At 45.4% G+C, this 20348-nt stretch overlaps 1 protein-coding gene across 3 annotated transcripts in view; it reads right to left on the minus strand.

Annotated features, from left to right (window-relative positions):
• The window catches only part of Arhgef28 (Rho guanine nucleotide exchange factor 28), a 361317-nt gene extending 342618 nt beyond the window's left edge, over positions 1–18699 (minus strand). For 2 of the 3 annotated variants that reach the window (XM_045133599.1, XM_045133601.1), the window contains exon 1: positions 18630–18699. In XM_045133599.1, coding sequence (XP_044989534.1) covers positions 18630–18669 — 40 coding nt within the window. In that variant the 5' untranslated portion in view covers positions 18670–18699. Of the gene's footprint in view, positions 1–18420; positions 18468–18629 lie in introns of those variants that run through there. The other variant, XM_045133602.1, reaches the window with a different exon arrangement.
• Positions 18700–20348: the final 1649 nt, after the last annotated feature.

Below are 20348 nucleotides of genomic sequence, written 5' to 3' on the forward strand. Positions count from 1 at the left end.
GAGAGAGAAAGAATGAATGAGAATGGGCACACCAGGGCCTCCAGCCATTGCAAAGGGACTCCAGATGCTTGTACCCCCTTGTGCATCTGACTAACATGGGTCCTGGGGAATCAAACCTGGGTTCTTTGGCTTTGCAGGCAAATAAATGCCTTAAACACTAAGCCATTCCTCCAGCCCCCAAAAATAAATTTTTAAGAAATGCATTAATTCTTTATTCAATAAAGAAACATGGTCTCTTTCCAGGCACGGTGGTGTATACCTTTAATTCCAGCACTTGGGAGGCAGAGGTAGAAAGATTTCTGCGAGTTCAAGGCCAATCTGAGACTACATAATGAATTCCAGGTCAGCCTGGGCTAGAGTGAGACCCTTCCTCTTTGAAAAAAAAAAAAAATGAAATATGGTCTCTCTATGTTTCTTTTTCTCTCTCTCTCTCTCAAATAAATAAAAATAAATTTTTAAAAAATATAGGTAACATAAATCAAAAAAAAATTTCCTGCAAATAAAGAAATAAATCAGTACATTTAATCATACTCAAAAACAAAATCAAAGTGTAAAGTAAAAAGCTATAACTTATAACTTGCCTTATGAAATCAACAGAATTTATGCTCTAATACAAGTTTTTATTATGACAAAATTTATATAAATTTCCCTATATGCACACACACACACAGTCTATTACTCCTTAGAAACGTACTGACCCAAATGTCCAAGGCAACCAAACATGTTCCCAACAACTGCACCCATTACGGAACTAACGACAAATGTCTCTTTGCACATCGGTGGAATTTCCTAATACATAAAACAGCATTTTCCAGTTGCTTCATTTCAAGGAAGCTTGTGCCCATTATAAACATAATTTTTATTTACTTACACATGTTACACACAAGAATGGAACCCTTCCTTGGGAAAAAAAAAAAAGCCATTAAAAAATTAAATATTTTTTAAAAAGAAAAAAAAATCACCCTTTGTCTTCCCATGGATGATTGAATGAACAACAATAGTCCATGAAAACACAGCCTCACATCTGTCCACAGGCATGTTTTTAAGTGCTTTGTGTCAACCTACGTGCTGGGTCCATACAGACTTGCTCTCAAGACAAAGACATCCTGACTAGACATTTCCAAAATAGCTTTCAAACACAAACAAGCGACTGTACACTAGCCGCTCCAGAGAAGAGAGAAAAGGAAAGGGAAGCGTGAAGGTGTGCCAGCCAGGGCAACCAGCGGCATAGTTGGAATTCTGCGGGAATAAGTTAGCAACGAGAAGAAAATAGGCACCTGGAAGGACAAAAAAAAAAAAAAAAAATCTGAGGAAATTATTGAGACATGATACACTTCCTGTCAAAACAGCACACGAGGTGGTGATTCATTCCATTAGTATCTTCTAAAGGCTGTGCCACTTTCAAAGCTCCGTAAGTTGAGGGATGCTCAATTGTGGCGCAGGAGTTCATGTTTTCATTTTAGGTGCCAATCTGTTCAAGTCACCCTGAGCCCGAAATACATGAAAGCAGCCGCTGTCGCTACAGCCACAATGGTGCTTCTTACCTTCGCTGAGGCAGGATGACACGGCCTCGTTCACCTTTCCCAGTTTACTTTTTTTGTTTTTCTTTCTTTTTTCTTTTTTCTCGAGGTAGGATTTCACTAGAGTCCAGGCTGACCTGGAATTCACTGTGGAGTCTCAGGGTGGCCTCGAACTCACGGTGATCCTCCTACCTCTGCCTCCTAAATGCTGGGATTAAAGGTGTGCGCCACCATGGCCAGCTCCTAGTTTGCTTTTGGCTTAAACTACTGGCCTTCAGTGTTAGGCTTCAGGCTAGGCAAGCGCTTCACCACTAACCACATTTTCAGCCTAAACTATCATATACAACAGTCTTTCAGTTTCCTAATAACCAAGCTTTCTGCCTCCTCCTCAAATAGCTACTCTAACTTCGATTTATTTGATTATTAGCAATGCGTAATAATGTCCAAAACCCAAACGTTTTAAGGCAAATACAGTACTCTGTGTTTGAATTCCAACATCTGAAAGCTCTTCCTCTGACAACATTTCTGAACTAAGATGAAGGACATGGATTTTCATTACACTGCTCTCTTCATTTCGCTCTATTTTTCTATTGTCGCTGAAGCAGACATATACTTATGATACCGATTAAATTAGTTACATTACATGAATTAAGGGGGGAAAACCATACTTTGATTCCTATTCTATAAGGCATAGGTCCCAAAAAGGAAGTCTTCATCCTCACCATCTCCAGATCACCGTCTGCTTGATAACTTGCATGGCACCCCTCTCATCTCCCTCCTCCAGACCCCAGCAAAAATCTCCCACTAAGTAATTACTAGCCAAACTCAATGCAATGAAGCCTCAAGAAAGCACAGACCCCAAAACTTCCTGAAGCAGAAAACCTTGAGAAAGATCTCCTAAATGCTAAGAGAGTTTGAGCCCCTACCCCAACCCAGTAAGTTGAATTCCAGACAGAGCCATGTCAAGTCAAATCCCCAGTGTCCAAATCAACTATATAATGGACTACCTGAAACGTGAGAGGAATATGATGCACTAAATGTGAGCACAAGCTTGTTTTCTTTACTTTTCAGGGACCACATGCTCTACTGGAGGAGGGCTGAGAAATATGCTGTGCCTTGTTGAAAAAAAAAATAAAAGGAAAGTCAAACAGAAAGGAAAAATCATATTTCTTGAGAGAAAACTGGATTGGAAGTAGGGGGGAAAAAAAGAGGGAGAGAAAGGGAAGAAGTCAGAATGAACCATGATAAATGTTCTTATTTTAGCTGAAAGTTGATATTTATTAAAAATGCTACTGTTTCAGGGCATATTTTTAAATGAAGGTAGGTCGATTAAATTCCATCTGCTAAAATGAAATTAATACTCATCTGCAGCCATTAAAATAATTGCTAGTGGGCTGGAGAAAATGGCTTAGCGGTTAAGGTGCTTGTCTGCAAAGCCAAAGGACCTAGGTTTGATTCCCCACATCCCATGTAAGCTAGATGCACAAGGTGGTGCATGTATCTGGAGTTTGTTGGTAGCAGCTGCAGGTTCTGGCATGCCTCTCTCCCTCTCTCTCTCTCTCTCTGCCTCCCTGTCTCTCTCAAATAAAGTTTTAAAAATTTAATAAAAAAATAAATAAAATGATTGCTAGATTACTACCTGCTGATTCTCCCTGGCTGCTCATGGCAGGTTCTGACAATAGACTCATGAGCTATGGTGAGGTCTCATCTGGGAGAACCAGACGTCCCTTCTCCCTGGAGAGATGCAACACGGGAGAACCACCTTCAAGCGCAGCTTCCTTAACCACTGAGTGTCTAGTGTACTCTGGGAGCCAAGCATTGTGCTAAAACCCAAGGGAGGCTCAAGGCATCATTCTCCCTCCAATATAGTAGTAAGAGAAGCCAAGACCTGATGGTACAGACCTATAATCCTAGCTTCTAGGGAGGCGAAAGCAAGGAGGATTACAAACTCAAGGTCTCCCTGAGCTATCATGTGAGTAATGTCAGTCCAGGCAGCTTACTGATACCGTCCCTCAAAATATCAGTCCAGCCAGGCATGGCAGTTCACACCTTTAATCTGAGCATTTCAGGAGGTTGAGGTAGGAGGATCACGGTGAATTCAATACCAGTTTGGCTATAGAGTGAGTTTGGCTAGAGTGAGGACTTGCCACAAAAAAAAAAAAAAAAAAAAAAAAAAGCCTAACTAGGGCTGGGGAGATTGCTTAGTGGTTAAGGTACTTGCCTATAAAGCCAAAGGACCCAAGGTTTGATTCCCCAGGACCCACATAAGCCAGATGCACAAGGCGACGCATCCATCTGGAGTTTGTTTGCAGTGGCTGGAGGCCCTGTTACATCTCTCTCTCTCTCTCTAATAAATAAATATAAAAAATGTTTAAAGCCTAACTATATATACGTGTGTGTGTGTATTTTTTTTCAATAAATAAATGAAAAGTAAAACAATGGTGGTGCACACCTTTAATCCCAGCACTCAGGAGGCAGGGAGGCAGAGACAGGAGGATCACTGAGAGTTCAAGGCCACCCTGAGACTATATAGTGAATTCCAGGTCAACCTGGACTAGCATGAGATCCTACCTCAAAAAGCCAAGAAAAAAAAAAAATAATAAGTAAAACAAAACAAAGAAAAAGGAAAGATAAAGAAGGCTTGGAATGATGAATCTCAGTGGTAGGGTACCTGCCCTGCACACTCGATGCCCTGGTCTAAACCCTCAGTATACCCTCAACAAAACAACTTGAGGGCCGGAGAAATGGCTTAGCGGTTAAGCGCTTGCCTGTGAAGCCTAAGGACCCCGGTTCAAGGCTCGATTCCCCAGGACCCATGTTAGTCAGATACACAAGGGGGCACACACATCTGGAGTTCATTTGCAGTGGCTAGAGGCCTTGGCGCGCCCATTCTCTTTCTCTCTCTCTCTGTCTCTCTCTCTCTCTCTCTGTCTCTCTGCCTCTTTCTCTCTCTGTCACTCTCAAATAAATAAAAATAACAACAAAAAATTTAAAAAAAGAAAGCTAAAAAACTCTAAAGACAAAGCTTTTGTCTCATAATTGCAGATTTCTGTGCAAATTCAGACCTTTAAACTAAACCCCAAGAATTCCTTAATACTTTTTTTTTTCAATAAGCAAGCTATAAGTATTTTTGGTGATCACATGAGAAAGGGAACAATACACAAGTCTTTCATGTAACAACAGTATTCCTCCCCTGAGAATCCATCAGGTAAAACCTCCTGAAGGGGGTTGGAGAGATGGCTTAGCGGTTAAGCACTTGGCTGTGAAGCCAAAGGACCCTGGTTCGAGTCTCGATTCCCTAAGACCCACGTAAGCCAGATGCACAAGGGGGCACATGCATCTGGAGTTCATTTACAGTGGCTGGAAGCCCTGATGTGCCCATTCTCTCTCTATCTGCCTCTGTTTCTTTCTGTTGCTCTCAAATAAATAAATAAACAAAAAAAATTTAAAAACACCTCCTGAAGCACTGTAACCGGTTTTGTACATTGTCCTCTGCCTCCAAGAATAGGGATTGGCTCACAGGACACTTACTGAATCCCTGGGGGCTGTGATAACTGGTATAAAAGCAACTTCCAGAAATCCATTCCTGAGATTTTTTTTTTTTTTTTTGAGCGTTGAACATAGATTCTATACCATAAATCCATCTTTTATTTGAAGTGGTTTTATCTGGCATCAGTAGAGTCAGAAACTTGATTTGATAACCATGTGAAGTTTACTACATCATAGCTACTTGCCTAAGAACTTTGTCGTGTATTTAGCATGCAGTCAATTTTGCCTGTCCTAGAGATACAGCATGGGTAGCTAAAGCATTCCTGAGGCCACATGGATATGATTCGGGGACTTGGGACTCGAGCCCCGTCTTTAGAGTCTCTTCTGGATGTAAGTAAAGCTCTATCCTCAGCTGTTAGGGATGAGTTCCTAAGTCCACAGAAGGGGGAGAAGGCAAGAATATAATGACAGGGCTAGAGGTCTGGCAGTTTGGCCAGGAAGCGGCCAAGAACTCACAGGATGGAAGTCTTCACTTTGCCTGAGGGGCTGGGAAATTTCCAGAAGATAGACCCCATGACTTCAATGGGAAAGAGCACTGCCCATTGGAAACACTGTTGGCAGGGGAGAAAACATTTAAAAAACTCTTTAAAACTCTGTATGCTGGGTGTGGTGGCACACACCTTTAATCCCAGCACTCGGGAGGCCGAGGTAGGAGGATCGCCGTGAGTTCGAGGCCACCCTGAGACTCCATAGTGAATTCCAGGTCAGCCTGGCCTAGAGTGGGATTATCAATATTTTGCTGTCTGTTAAGTGTACCTACTTAGAAATGTAAATATGAGTTGTTGTGTCTCCATGGGTCTTTGACTTCAAATATAATTGTCTTCTTAAATTCTTCATACTAAATATGAATTATCTAGGAAGTTATAGAGTGAAAAAAATGAAACTTTCACAGGAGATATTTTTTAGACTGCTATTTTTCTTCTTCTTATATTATTACTATTAACAACATATTTTGTAGGGATATGTCATGTGTTGGTATTCTCTTTTCCCTTGTCCCTGCCCCCATTCCACTGGAGACCCTCCTCATTGGAGTTGCAGGTATTCCCTAGGGGGTTATGCATTGTGGGAGCAGCAGTCAGGTATTTTTGCAGGGGAGGGATCCTGAGAACTTTTTTGGGGGGTAGGGTCTTGCTCTAGCCCAGGCTGACTTGGAATTCACTATGGAGTCTCAGGGTGGCCTTGAACTCACGGCGATCCTCCTACCTCTGCCTCCCCAGTGCTGGGATTAAAGGCGTGCACCACCACGCCTTTTGACAAGTTGAAAACCTGGCAACTCTATGAAGAGCAATACTCAGGGGAGCTTCTTCTCACCCAGGACAGTGGCTTTCTGATGGTCTGCTTCCCAACGATAACCAGGACCTTACTTCCCCACTACCTACGCCATCCACATTCCACCTCCACCAAGCCTTACTCACAGCCAAGGAGATCGCAGTCTAAAAAGTGCCTCACGGGGCAGTCATCCTCAGCTAGATTCTGAGTTCAAGGCCAGGCTAGGATACATGAGACTCTGCCCCAAACAAAACTAAACACAGAGCATCGTGACCTCCCATACAGAAAGCATACTGATGCTATGGAACACGAGGAGGGCCCTGTATCCAAGGTCAGCTGGTTCCATTTGTGAACAGACTAAGGCCAGACCCATGCTTCCTAGGTTTGTGCTGCTTACAACTCACACAAACTTTAAAAAAAAAAAAAAAAATGGGGCTGGAGAAATGGCTTAGTGGTTAAGCACTTGCCTGAGAAGTCTAAGGACCCCGGTTCATGGCTCAATTCCCCAGGACCCCATGTAAGCCAGATGCACAAGAGGGTGCATGCATCTGGACTTTGTTCGCAGTGGCTGGAGGCCCTTGCATGCCCATTCTCTCTCTCTCTCTCTCTCTCTCCCCCTATCTGCTTCTTTCTCTCTCTGTCTGTCACTCTCAAATAAATAAATAATAGATTAAAATTTTAAAATGCCTTTTTTTTTTCCTCCTCCTGGCCCATTTTCAAGAACAAAAATGAAGGAATAATGTTCTTAAGAGTTGTGCCAGATAGTCTTGAAGCTCAAATAGTCTGAGTGTTTTTTTTTTTTTTTCAAAAAGTTAGGGACAACAAGATGTTTATTGCAACATATTTTAAGCCACTGTCAAGGAAGGGATAGGGTTGGTGATAGAGTAGAGAAGAACGAAAAGGAAGTAAGAACTACTCCACTCTGATTTCCTAATTAGGAAAGAGAGAAAGGGTTGGGGACGTAGCTCAGTGGTAGAAGCGCTTGCTGAGCACATGTGAGTCCCTGAGCTCAATTCCACCAGTACAGAGGGAGACAGAGAGAATCTCCAGATGGAAAAGTCATGAAGGAGCACCAAGCTATTTTGGACAAGTTCTGGTCTGTTAGAACATGCCAGGATAAGAGAAAAGCTGACATTTCCTAATCATAATCCATCGGAACTGTAGCGATCCCGATACAGCGGATAAGCATATGTCATTCCAACGTTCAAAGGCAGAGCCTACAAATTCTAGACGAAAGGCATTCCGTGTGCTTCCCAGATAAGATCCTGAAAGCGATAACGAAGGGGCGACTATGTGACTACTTCAAAGAGAAAGCCCTGGGTCCTCAGAGTCGGAGGGAGGGGTTCTCCAAAAATAAGTCGCTGGACAATCACCCCATTTCCCAAGGCGATGACATGTTCAACTGGTAGAGACCAAATAGAAGTGCATCCTTAGGATGAGAACGATAAGAGTCAGACGCTGGTACAAACAGGTGGTAATTCGTTAACGCCACCTGAAACTGACCACCTCCGACCTGGAGTCCGTGTAGACTCCTCAGACCGCAGCCCAAACAACCACGCCACAGGCAGCGGAAAACCTGAAGCTAAAAGCACCAATGAATGCAACAGATTTATAAACAAGCTGAAAGATGTTGAAAGGATAGAACACATAGTCAACGCAGAAAAAAACAAAAAACAATAGTAAGAGAGAAAAATATCATTCCTAGGACTAGAAAGGCAATCTTTTCACCAGTCTATAAATGAAGCTTGCATGAAAAGAAGTTTTGTAAGGCTGGAGGGATGGCTTAGCTGTTAAGGCGCTTGCCTGCAAATCCAAAGGACCCAGGTCCAATTCTCCAGGGCCCAGATAAACCAGATGCACAAGGTGGCATGTGTTTCTGAAGTTCATGTGCAGAGCTGCTAGAGGCCCTGGAGTGCCCATTATCAATCTCTCTCTCTCTATCTATCTATCTCTCTATCTATCTACCTATCTATCTCTCCATCGTTACCTTTCCATATCAAATAAATAAATAAAAGTTTTTTGGTTTTCTTTTTAAGAGAAGTGTTGTGGTTTTAAAATGACAGTGAGGGATCAACAGTACTGCCTACTGGTACTACAGCTGCAATGCACCGTTTTTGGAGAAATTATTCTATCTTGAGTTTTGTGCCAAGCAATTTATACAGGCTAGGTCTATTAATCTCTTGTAATGACTTTATCAGATCAATAGACCAATAAGAAAATGAAAGGTTGAGGTGACTTGCTCAAGACAATATAGAAGGGCCTGGTCCTGAGTCTGAAGAGCTGCTGCGACTCTTAGCCAGGAGGCCTCACTCATTCCCTAGAGGAAAGTGTGGGGGTTCAGCAAAGCTGCCGTGGTTCTGCTGGGCTCCAACTGTCAGATGGTATCTGGAAGAACTCCACTTCAAGAAAAATAGAACAGATTGGAATCTGTTCAATATTCAGGGAACGCTATGAGAATTCAAAAATCTTATCACTTAATAAGAGCTTAATAAATGGAATTTTTTTCTTTTTCACCCTCAGTGGTTAAAAAAAAAAATGGCTAGAAGGTCAACTATATCATCAAGTTCCAAAAGTGTTGCTACAAAAAAAGAAAAAAAAACTGTTCAACCAGGCACAGTGGCACATGCCTTTTATCCCAGCACTTGGGAGGCAGAGGTAGAAGGATTGCCATGAGTTCGAGGCCACCCTGAGACTACATAGTGAATTCTAGGTCAGCCTGGGCTACACTAAGACCATACCTCAAAAAAAAGTTCAAAATGCCCTCCAAGAAGCAGAGCCATGATGAACTTCATTCACATAAGGTAGAATCGTCTTTGAAAAGCCTCAGCTTCCCACAGACGAGAATATCTTTATTGGTTAGGAGTTCTTCCTTCCTCTATGTATCAGGACAGCTGGCCAGCCATAGTATGCTGCACAGGAGATGCGTGCTCCTGCTACAGGCCTCACTAAAACCTACAGGTGTCTGTCACTCCAAAGACTCAGACTCAGTCAAGAATTTCATTCATTTCCCCAGCCAGAATGATACAACTTCCTTACAGACATCCATAGAAATCTCTCTGTGACATCTGGGGGGAAAACCAGCCATCTACTTCCTGAGCAATCTTAACCTTCCCTTCCCTGCATTCCAGAATTTGCCTTTGGGGGAGGGGAGTAAATATTTTATTTATGGTGCACCAGAGCCTCTTGCCACTGCAAATGAACTCCAGACACATGTGCCACATTGGGCGTCTGGCTTTACATGGGTGCTGGGAAATTGAACCAGGGCCAGCAAACTTTGCAAGCAAGTACCTTTAACCACTGAGTCATTTCCCTAACCCCTATTCTAGTATTTTCCAATGCAATCCATATGTGATACACAAGAATACATCACCACTATTTTTGTTTCACAGAGACGTGAACTTGGACTTCAGATGTTAATGTACAAAATAATGATCAAACATGTGTTTGATTCCCTGCAAAGTAGCCTAGACCAGAGTCTCTGCCATGAGGGTGCTTATATCCATGTGGCAATGTTGAGAGTCACACACAGCAAGCCCAGGGCCCAGTGGAAAATGATCAAGGAGAGGGGCCCACAGAAGGGTGACAGGAACTCTAAAGGAAAAGCAGCTTCGGAGAGAGAGTGGCTTGAGCTGGGAATCAAGGATTATAATAGACGTAGCTAGGAAGGGTGGAGAAACATACCATGAACAAAGTCACACGTTAGTCACCACTCAGCATCAGAGGGGAAGAAGCTCCCCGACTCTTGCAGACACTAAAATCCCAAGGCGGTCAAATCTCATATACACTGGTATGGTGTGTTCATATAATCTACGTCTCTCTTCCCATGTACTATAAATCATTTCTAACTGACTTATCACACCTGATATAATGTAAATTCTGAGTAAATGATTGTTGTGTTCTTTTGTTTGGGGGATGATGGCAAGGGGAAAAAAAATCTGTACATTAAACACAGACGCAATGATCCATGCTTCACTACAGCCAAGGAAACAGAGTTCATGGATACACACCTGGCTGATGGGTGGAGAATGTTCGCAAGAAGAACCAAGAGGGGCACTCACAGCGTAGAATGCGCACCATGAGAACTGGCAGGCAGCGCCCTTTCCCTGGACAGATTAGCAGAAACCCCTAAAGGTTACAAAAGGAGCAGTCAGACCCAGCTTTATGCTGGAATGACCTCTTTCTAAAATGATTTCAGGGGCTGGAGAGATGGCTTAGCAGTTAAGGCACATGCCTGTGAAGCCTAAGAATCCAGGTTCGATTCTCCATGTCCCACACAGGCCAGATGCACATGGTGGCACATGCATCTAGAGTTCGTTTGCAGTGGCTAGAGGCCCTGGCATGCCCATTCTCACTCTATCTCTCTCCCTCTCTCTCTCTTTGATAAATAAATAAATAAAAATAAAATCTTTAAAACGATTCCATATCCATTTGAGATGGGCTAGGAGTTCAAAAATAACAACAACAACAACAAAAAAAAAAAACTATAGTTTCCTGAATCACAGTGCACCCTTGGCCTTTTAAAACTCTAACATTTGGACATCTAGCAGACCAGGAGGCTGGCAGAGCAAGAAAAAGAGAGGAACTATAGACAAAGAACCAGGTGACGGCACACACACAGGAGCCAGGGCCACTGCGGAGAAAGGCAGAAATCTGCTACCAAGGGTCTTTGTCTGAACCACGCACCCCAGTGAATACCTCTCACAAATCCTTAATAAAATTTCCTCTGCTCCAGAATTTATGCTTATCATGAAATCAAAGAAGCAATCAGCTTGCTCGTCACTCCGCTTTGCAGTGATGCACCACCCCCCTCCACAAGGGGGTTTCCGTGGCCATCTGACCCATGCACATGGGACCCAGACTACCTTCTCCGCAATCTCTTTGGACTAAGTCCAGAAAGATAACTCTGAGTCCTTTCAACCTGATGACCCTTGAGGCTTAGAACCAACCACTGCGGCAGGAACCATGCTGGCCCCATGGACTATGCATTCCTGAGACAAGAAAAGCTGAGCTGACAAAAGCCCTCCCCACTTCCAAATGGCACCACTACACACAATGTTCCAACTGAGAGGAGCTTAAAAACCACTGAGTCTAATTCCTTCTGTTTTACTGGCAGAATACAGACCGGATGGGGTGCATATTTGCCCAAGGTCACACAGCTGGGAAGTCATCAAAGGTTTCGGGTCTCTCGTTGAGTCCCAGCTTAGGGTGATTTCCCCTGAGTCACACTGATATCTCCATGCCTTCTGAACCTGGGAAGCCTGCTGAAGCCAATACTCTTCCACAGGCAGAGTGCTAGGGATCAAACACAGGGCCTCACACATGCTCAGCATGTGCTCTGCTACGGCTACATCTCCAGCCAAGACCACTGGTTTTAAATGGTTAGTTAGTTACAATTTGCTATCAATAGAACCATATCAGTAGGGAGTAGATAGCTCAGTTGGTAAAGTGCTTGGCTCACAAGAATGAGAACCTGAGCTTGGTCCCGGCAACCCACATTAAAAAAAAAAAAAAAAAAAAAAAAAAAGAAGCCATATATAGCCAGGGCCCAGGAGATTCTAAAGCAGAATCAGCAACACAAATACTGCTCTCACCACCAGCTTGACAACGAGCGCCAGGAAGATGGTGACAGACAACATGGCAAATCAAAACCCATCAAAGCAGGAGCCAGAGGCCACAGAAAACTCAACAGTAAGTCAGACTGATAACAGGCCCATGGTGCCTCAGAAAGATTATAAGAGCCACAGAGTGGGTAGGGTTATCCTGAGGCACAGTACTCCCCATAAAATGACGCCTTCATGACCCTCAGTGAGTACCAGCAACCATATGGAGGAGGGCTACCAGGAAAAGAGGAGCAAGGTGTGCAACACGGTGAGGGATCTAAAGTTTAACCTTTTTTTTTTTTTTGAGAGCGACAGACACAGAGAGAAAGACAGATAGAGGGAGAGAGAGAGAATGGGCGCACCAGGGCTTCCAGCCTCTGCAAACGAACTCCAGACGCGTGTGCGCCCCCTTGTGCATCTGGCTAACGTGGGACCAGGGGAACCGAGCCTCGAACCGGGGTCCTTAGGCTTCACAGGCAAGCGCTTAACCGCTAAGCCATCTCTCCAGCCCCTAAAGTTTAACCTTTTATAAAATATAAAATAAAAGACTTAAAGGCCAAACACGGTGGCATGCTCTTATAATACCAGCATTAGGGAGGCAGAGACAGGCAGATCCCTGGGTTCAAAGTCCAGCCAGCCTGGACTAATTAGCAAGTTCCAGACCAGTGAGAGATCCTGTCTCCAAAACAAAGGAGGAAGGTTGTGAACACCACCTGAAGAACAACATCTGAAGCTGTTCTCTGGCTTACACACGCACGCACTACCACCATGTTCTATCGCCTGCTTTATATCAGGCACTACTGGAAAGGTTCTCAGTAAGTTAACTCATTGATGATCCAATAAAGCAGGTTACTGTTATCCACTTTTTTTTTAGGTGCTGGGGATTGCATTCCCAGAGCCTCACGGCTACTGGGCAAGTTTTCTCCCACTGAGCTTGGAACATGTTGATCTCACTTCACAAGTGGAAAACCTGAGGCAGAGGGAGGTTACACAGCCAGGACAAAGAACGGCTGTCTAACTCAGTCTGGCTCCAAAGTGCACACTTAAAAACACTTCGTAGGAGCTTATAAATTTCTTTAAACTATAAAATGATAGAAGAAAAGGAGTAAGCCTTAAGCACCATGGTCACAGTCACCAGTAATTGATTGATTATCAATTTCACTCAGTGTCAGAGGCCAGTAAGCTAGAAAGGAGATACAAAGGGAATGCGGGAGGGGTGGAACTTAATAGGATGGTACTGTATATATGTAAGTAGAAGAACAGGTTAATGGGGATGAAAAGGCCTAAGTGAGGTCAGGGGAAGAGATTGAGTAAAGGAAAGGTGGAGGGAGGGCTAATCAAAATCTAAGAGGATATAAATAAGTCATATGGAAACCTACTTTTTGGATAATAGAACACTCAAAAGCCATAGATTGTTACTAAAAAATTTTCAGTGCCAGGGATGGAATAGCTTCCAGTGAGTTATTGGCTAGGGAGGTCCCTGATGCCCCCAAAACATTACAGGCCATTGCCAAGACCCTTGGTTTCCTATCAGGAATACATAGTAAGACCCTATTGCTGAAGACTCCACATACTTGGGCTGCAAGGTCACTGAGAAATCCTGCTGGAAATGAGCTGAAAACCTCCTCCATGTGGATCAGCTGACAGAAAGCTGGAAAAAGCCACGCTGCATTCAGTTCAATGGGAGAGAGAGAAATCACCAGGGAAGATAGTCAACAGTGGACACTGCAAGCCTTATATTTGGCCAGTCAGGCCAAATGAGCCAATGGGTGCAATAGTGGCACGTCTATTAAGGGAGAAACCAACTGCCCTCTAATTTGACTGGAAGCCCGCTTCATGGGAAGGAACACATCCCTGATACTGAAAACCTACAACGGGTAGTCATGAGCCCTAGGGGTGTAACGCCTGCTGCTGTCTGACTAAATGTATATACTTATGCTCACCAAACTGCCCAGTAAGCACTTCTCTTAATGTTCATACCCATGTATTAATGCTACTCTCACTTTTGGTTATAGAACCTTCACTTTTCAGATGGCAGTGACCTTTGAATGACTCAGAAGGCATCATGGTGCTGAGAAGTGACAGAGGAGTGCTCAGCACTGAAATATCTCTATCACACCTTCCAAGGCTCAGGGTCCATTGTGGAAGAGGTGGCGGAAAGAATGTAAGAGCCAAAGGAAGGGTAGGACTACTTACAACGTGCTCCTCCAGACACAAAATGGTCTGGATATCCATGACCTCACAATGCCTGACACTACCTACACAAGACCATCATAATAGGAGGACAAGATCATGACATCAAAATAAAAGAGAGACTCATTGAGAGAGGGAGGGGATAAGAAGGAGAGTGGAGTTTCAAAGGGGAAAGTGGAAGGAAGGAGGGAATTACCATGGGATATTGTTTACAATCATAGAAGTTGTCAATAATAATAATAAAAAGTTAAGCCATAGCCGGGCATGGTGGCATACACCTTTAATCCCAGCACTTGGGAGGCAGAGGTAGGCAGACTGCCATGAGTTCAAGGTCACCCTGAGACTACATAGTGAATTCCAGGTCAGCCTGAGCTAGTGAGACCCTACCTCGAAACAAAAAGAAAAAGACATGCGCCACCACGCCCCACTTCTAGCGTATATTTTTCAAAAGGCACGTGACAACATGCTCAGTAGCCACTCACAGCCTTAACATGCGGAAAGGTCTCTTCCAGACAAGCTACTGCAGACAAAAAGGTGCCATTGCTCTGGCCTTCATTCAATACACGTGGCCTTCCGCTCTCCGAGGAACGTCATGTCTATCTGGTTTTTATAAAAATCAAACCTTAAGTTCATAACAATTGGGGAAAAGATTAAAACACTAGAACCTCTAAATATCAGTAAGAATATGTTTTTGATAAAAATACTCAAAACCAACATCACTGGGATAAATGCCCAATGTTTAATTATATGACATTTAATCTTTCCTTCTTATTAAAGATAATGTCAAATCGTATTATTTGCTTATCTAGCAGAAGAAGTCCAGGAGCAACAATGGTTCAAATAAGCAAATTACAACTGTCTGAGATCAAATTTCAGGGGAAAATGGGAGTCCATTAAGAAGGTCCCATCAAGACAGCACGTGACTCATTTTACCAGCCAAGTGTCTTGGTTGTGGAGTAAGTAAAATTCCACTCTGGCTGGGCACGGTGGTGCATGCCTTTAATCCCAGCATTCAGGAGGCTGAGTTAGCAGGATCGCTATGAGTTCAAGGCCAGCCTAAACTACAGAGTGAATTCCAGATCAGTCAGAACTACGGCGAGACCCTGCCTCAAAAAGAAAAAAATATATATATCCACTCTGAAAATGCATCCTAGCAACTCAAAAGCCATCAAAGTGTCCCCCTGGGCATGAAAATAAGAGCCCAGGGATTAACAGCAGAGAGCAACACCAGACACCCCTAATAAATATTTGGTGAATGAATACAAGTGTTGAAAACTTTCATGGAAACAACAGCAGATGGTAGAAACTGTCGTAATGGCCAAGTAACACTGCTTTGTGCTTCTAAGAACATCTTTTCAATACCATAAGGACAACAGTGGAACCAAGCATCATAGAAACTGGACAAAATGACACAGCATAATCCACTTAGGGCAAAAGCCCTAAGATCTACACTTTGTAAGCAAGAAAAGTATTTCAAGCTTGGCTTTGCCTAAGCCAGAGATCCCAAATGAAGTCCTACACAATGGTATGAAATTTACAGTACAACTCTAACATGACAAAAGTCCCTGAATTTGGCTGCATTTCAAATGTACTACTATTGGGATTTTTTTTATATTTTAGTTTTATTTATTTATTTATTTGACAGAGTACAAGGGGGAGAGAGAGAGTGGGTGTACCAGGACCTCCAGCCACTGCAAACGAACTCCAGACACTTGCTCCCCCTTGTGCATCTAGTAAACGTGGGTCCTGGGGAATCGAACCTAGGTCCTTTGGCTTTACAGGCAAGTGCCTTAACCGCTAAGCCATCCATCCAGCCCTGTACTACTGTTTTTAATTTAGCACCCTCAGTAGGCACCACCCAGCATGATCCAACTCTTCATCATAACAAATCTTATTTAAGGTCATGAGGGGAAAAAAAAAAACCTCATGGCTGTTCTGCCCCACTAAAAGTAACACAAATACAAATGCAATTAGATGAAGCCTGCATAAACCAGAGCTGGCCTATCTTCCCAGTATATGAAAGCATAACAAAATTACAGGCAGCCTGGAAGTTTGAGAGCAATTTGTGCTCTGGTCAACACCATCTCAGCCATTTACCAGTAGCAAAGCAGTTCCAACATTTATATCACGATTTTTTTTCCTCAAGAGTCAGCACTTAGTCACAATGCCTACCAAGACTTGTGGTTACAGCTTACGTACCAATATCATGGTGACCAATGTCCTACGGAATGCTTAATCCAAACATAATAGTATATTCTGCTATTTGCCTCAATACCCACTTAGAACACATTTTCTCCTCTCCCATAGCATACTAAAGGAGGTTCAAAACACACCTGAAATTCTGCCCAATGAACGTCTTAGCAATAAGAACAGTTTCTTATGAGGACACAAGAAAATATTGCAAACTTTGCTACAATATTCCTATGATTTAAAAAAAAAAAAAAGTGGGACAGGAGAGATGACAGGTTGTTAAAGGTACTTGCCTGTCAAGCCTGAAAGCCAGACAACCCAGGATTGACTCACCAGTACCCACATAAACCTAGATGAGCAAAGGGGCACATGCGTCTGGAGTTCATCTGCAGTATCAGGAGACCTTGGAGCACCCCTCCAAAAAATTTTTAAAAGTCAAAAAGAAAAGAAAAGAAAAAGAAACAAAGTGAAACCCTAGCAGAGCTAACGCTTAGTTGCATCCATGATCTTTCTCCTTTACCTTTAAGCCATGATCTTTCTCCTTTACCTTTAAGCATTTCTTAACCGCTCAGAGGACAGACGGTACTTCAAAGGAAAGTCTAATGACACACCTGTTACATAACCTGATCTAGATTGGCCCGAATTATGTGGCTTTGATAAGGAAGAAAACGGTCAAAAGCAGGACAAACACTGATTCTCTGTTCGCCGGTCTCGCAAGCAGTCTCCAGAGTCCCATGCTCTGCCCCTCAGTTTCCCTGACCACTAAATATCAGGTATGACGCTATGCAACCTAATCACATCAATTACACATAATCGCACACAAAGTCCACATCAAAATATTACATTGAAATGCTGTGTCAGTTCCAAACTACTCCAGAGGAGTTTGGCGATTAGACAAACACCTACTTGCTTTAACAACACTGACAGAAAAACCCAGAACAGATGTAAGGAAACCTTCCCAGAAGTGGTCACTGCTTGAATCGTCATAGGCAAAGTGAATCCCACAGACCCTGACAAGGGCAAGTCTGATATACTGACGCTGTGACGGGACGGTCTCACTTATCGTGACAGCTTCAGGGTCTAGAAAACCAGGACAATGCCTCGGCAAAAGCAGGTGACACACCATGGGACTTCAAATAATCAGTTCTTTACAAAAGTATTTCTTGCTCACTTGGTGCAGACTAGGTGGCAAACCTCCACAACTTGGGGTGTGTGGGCACTGGGATGGGGCAGGGGTCAGAGAGGAAAAAGACACGGGCAAACACAGATGTGACCTCCTTCTTGGGTCCACCCAGCTGTCACCAATGGGGACAGTCCTGTGGGCTCCTAGAGCAGATTCTCTCAGAACTCTTAACTGGTGTCTGGGAAACCACTGCTGGACTTCCCGGGTGGCCTGAGCACCCCTTTCCACATGGCTCGAGACATGCTAGGCTGTCTTCTCCACGGGGTCCAGGCCCTGTCCTTGTGACCCTTACCACCCACAATCCGATTATCCCAAGGGTTGGGGGGCGGGGGGAATACATCTTGTGAATGCAAGGACTCCCACAGACCTCGGAAAGCCTCTCCCAACCAAGACAATAGACCGCAGAGGCTGGTTTTAAATGCTTCCACGCAAAATAAATGTGAGCGTTTGAGTCCTGAGCTTCACCTTGGTGTGTGCGCGCTCAGGTTCATCCCCCCCCCGTCCCCGCCAAGCACCTGCACCCCAAGAAGCACCCCTTCCGTTCTCTATCGTTATGCCATGGATTCTACCCCCCATGAGTGAGGTCGAGCTTCCCGCCCATGCCCGGTCCCCGAGACAGGGCTGGGGTGGGGGGGTCCCCACGACCCTTCGCGTGCGCTCTCCAGGCCCAGCTGGCCGCGGCGCTCCCTCCGTGCACTTGTTACCATGCCCGGGGGCGGGGAGGGGGGTCCAAGCCGCCCAGCCTACAGGGAGCATCCGCCCCTCTCCACCTCTGCGCACCCCCTCGGCCCTAGGTTGCGGTGGGGGGAGGGGGTGCAGCGACCACCACCACCACCCCCCACCCCGTGGAGAAAGTTTTGTCCCCTGGCAACTCAGGTGATCAAACTTCTCCGCGGAAGACGGAGCTTTTCCTTACCTGGAGCCGCGTCCCCGCAGCCTCCGGCGCTCCCGAGAGCCGCCTGCCCGAGGGCGCCCCCCGGCCCGCCGCCCGCCGCCCGCCGCGCGCGCAGCGGGGAAGCCGGTTCCCCCCACCACCTCCCACCCCACGCCCGCCCCGGAGCTGCCCACGCCCGGCCGACGGAGGGGGGCGGAGCCGCCGCGGCCACTGGATCCCCGCCTGCCCACCTCCGGCCTGCCGGGCTCGCCGCCGCCGCCGCCGCCGCATCACATGGCGAGACCCGCCCGCCACCGGCTCCAGGAGGAAACCTGAAGCTGCTGCCCGGGCTCCGCGGGCTCCGCCACCTCCCGCCCTTCCCCCGGCCGGGCTTTCCTCCCCCGCAGGGCCGAGCGCCGACCCGGGGACCCCCCCCCCACCCCCCCGCTTCCCCCGCCGGGGAAGACCAGGTCGCACCCTAGCGGCGGCATCCGCGCGCTCCCGGAGGAGGAGGGAGGTCCCCAACGCCTCGGAGGCGCCCCGAGGAAGGAACTAGCCAGTCTGCTCCCTAAGGAGTTGTGCAAGACCTGCAGGAGGCTGGAGTTGTCCTCAGAACCCCCTCCCCGGAGGAGGGTGGGGGGCCACCACCACACCCGGGACAGTATGGTCCGGGTCTATCACAATGGGACGTTTTCTTGAAAACCTACCGGAGGGCTGCAGGGGATGGCTTAGCGGTTAAGGCGTTTGTCTGCAAACCCAAAGAGCCCAGGTTCGATTCCCAGGACCCACGTAAGCCAGATGCACAAGAGGGGGGGTGTGCATGCGCCTCGAGTTCCTTTGCAGTGGCTGGAGGCGCGCCATTCCCTCTCTCTCCCTCCTCCTCTCCCTCTTTCTCTGTCAAATATGTAAAAACTAAAAAATAAATAAACCACCAGAACCAGCACTCAGAGACGCAGAGGTAGGAGAATCGCCATGAATTCCAGGCCACCCTCCTGACACCACAGAATTAATTCCAGGGCAGTCTGGGCTAAAGGTGAGATCCTACGTTGAAAAATAAAAATTAAAAAAAAAAAATAATAAGCTAGCAGAAGCCTGCCTTCTTAATTCAAGAGGTTCGTGGGCCTCTAGCCTAAGGTTCTGCAAGCTACCATCCCTTGACGTGAAATCATAGCCACTTTTACAAGGCACAGCAGTAATGAAAGGTCTCCCTTCTCCTACAATACTCTGTCACTTGGAGTTGATTGCATGCCAAGTGAAGTTTCTCCATCAAGCAGGTTTCCATAAAACAGACGAAGACAGTTATTGCAGCTTTAAAAATAAATTAGGAATTTATTTATTTTTCTTCTGAAATTGCCTTAAATATCTACTTCGTTTTCCTCAAGAACATGAGCAGGAAAGGGATGTGGCCCCAGGAAGGTACTAAGTCAGCACAGGGCCTCTCCCAGCTGTCACCATCACCTGCCTTTGGCCACCTTCCCAAACGCACCTTTATGTGGAGCCTGAATAGCAAGAAGAGGCCATTCTGTGTCTGCAGACTTCAGCGCCCTCCCAAGGCAAAAGTGGCCCTTCCCCCTAGATGGACAGCAACACCACGCTCCTGAGCCTGGGCTGTCTTTCCAGCTGATTCCACCCCACCTAGCTGTAGACCCAGATTGACTCAAGGTACTCTTCAAATATATTTTTTTAATTTTTTGTTCATTTTTTATTTATTTATTTATTTGAGACCAACAGACAGAGAGAGAGAGAATGGGCACGCCAGGGCTTCCAGCCACTGCAAAGGAACTCCAGACGCGTGTGCGCCCCCTTGTGCATCTGGCTAACGTGGATCCTGGGGAACCCAGCCTCAAACCAGGGTCCTTAGGCTTCACAGGCAAGTGCTTAACGGCTAAGCCATCTCTCCAGCCCCTCTTCAAACATTTTAAAAAAAAAAAATCTCCATTGTTAAAATGGCTACTGAAGATGAACTGAAT

Source organism: Jaculus jaculus, chromosome 14, assembly GCF_020740685.1.
Source record: "Jaculus jaculus isolate mJacJac1 chromosome 14, mJacJac1.mat.Y.cur, whole genome shotgun sequence".
Classification (NCBI taxonomy): Eukaryota; Metazoa; Chordata; class Mammalia; order Rodentia; family Dipodidae; genus Jaculus; species Jaculus jaculus.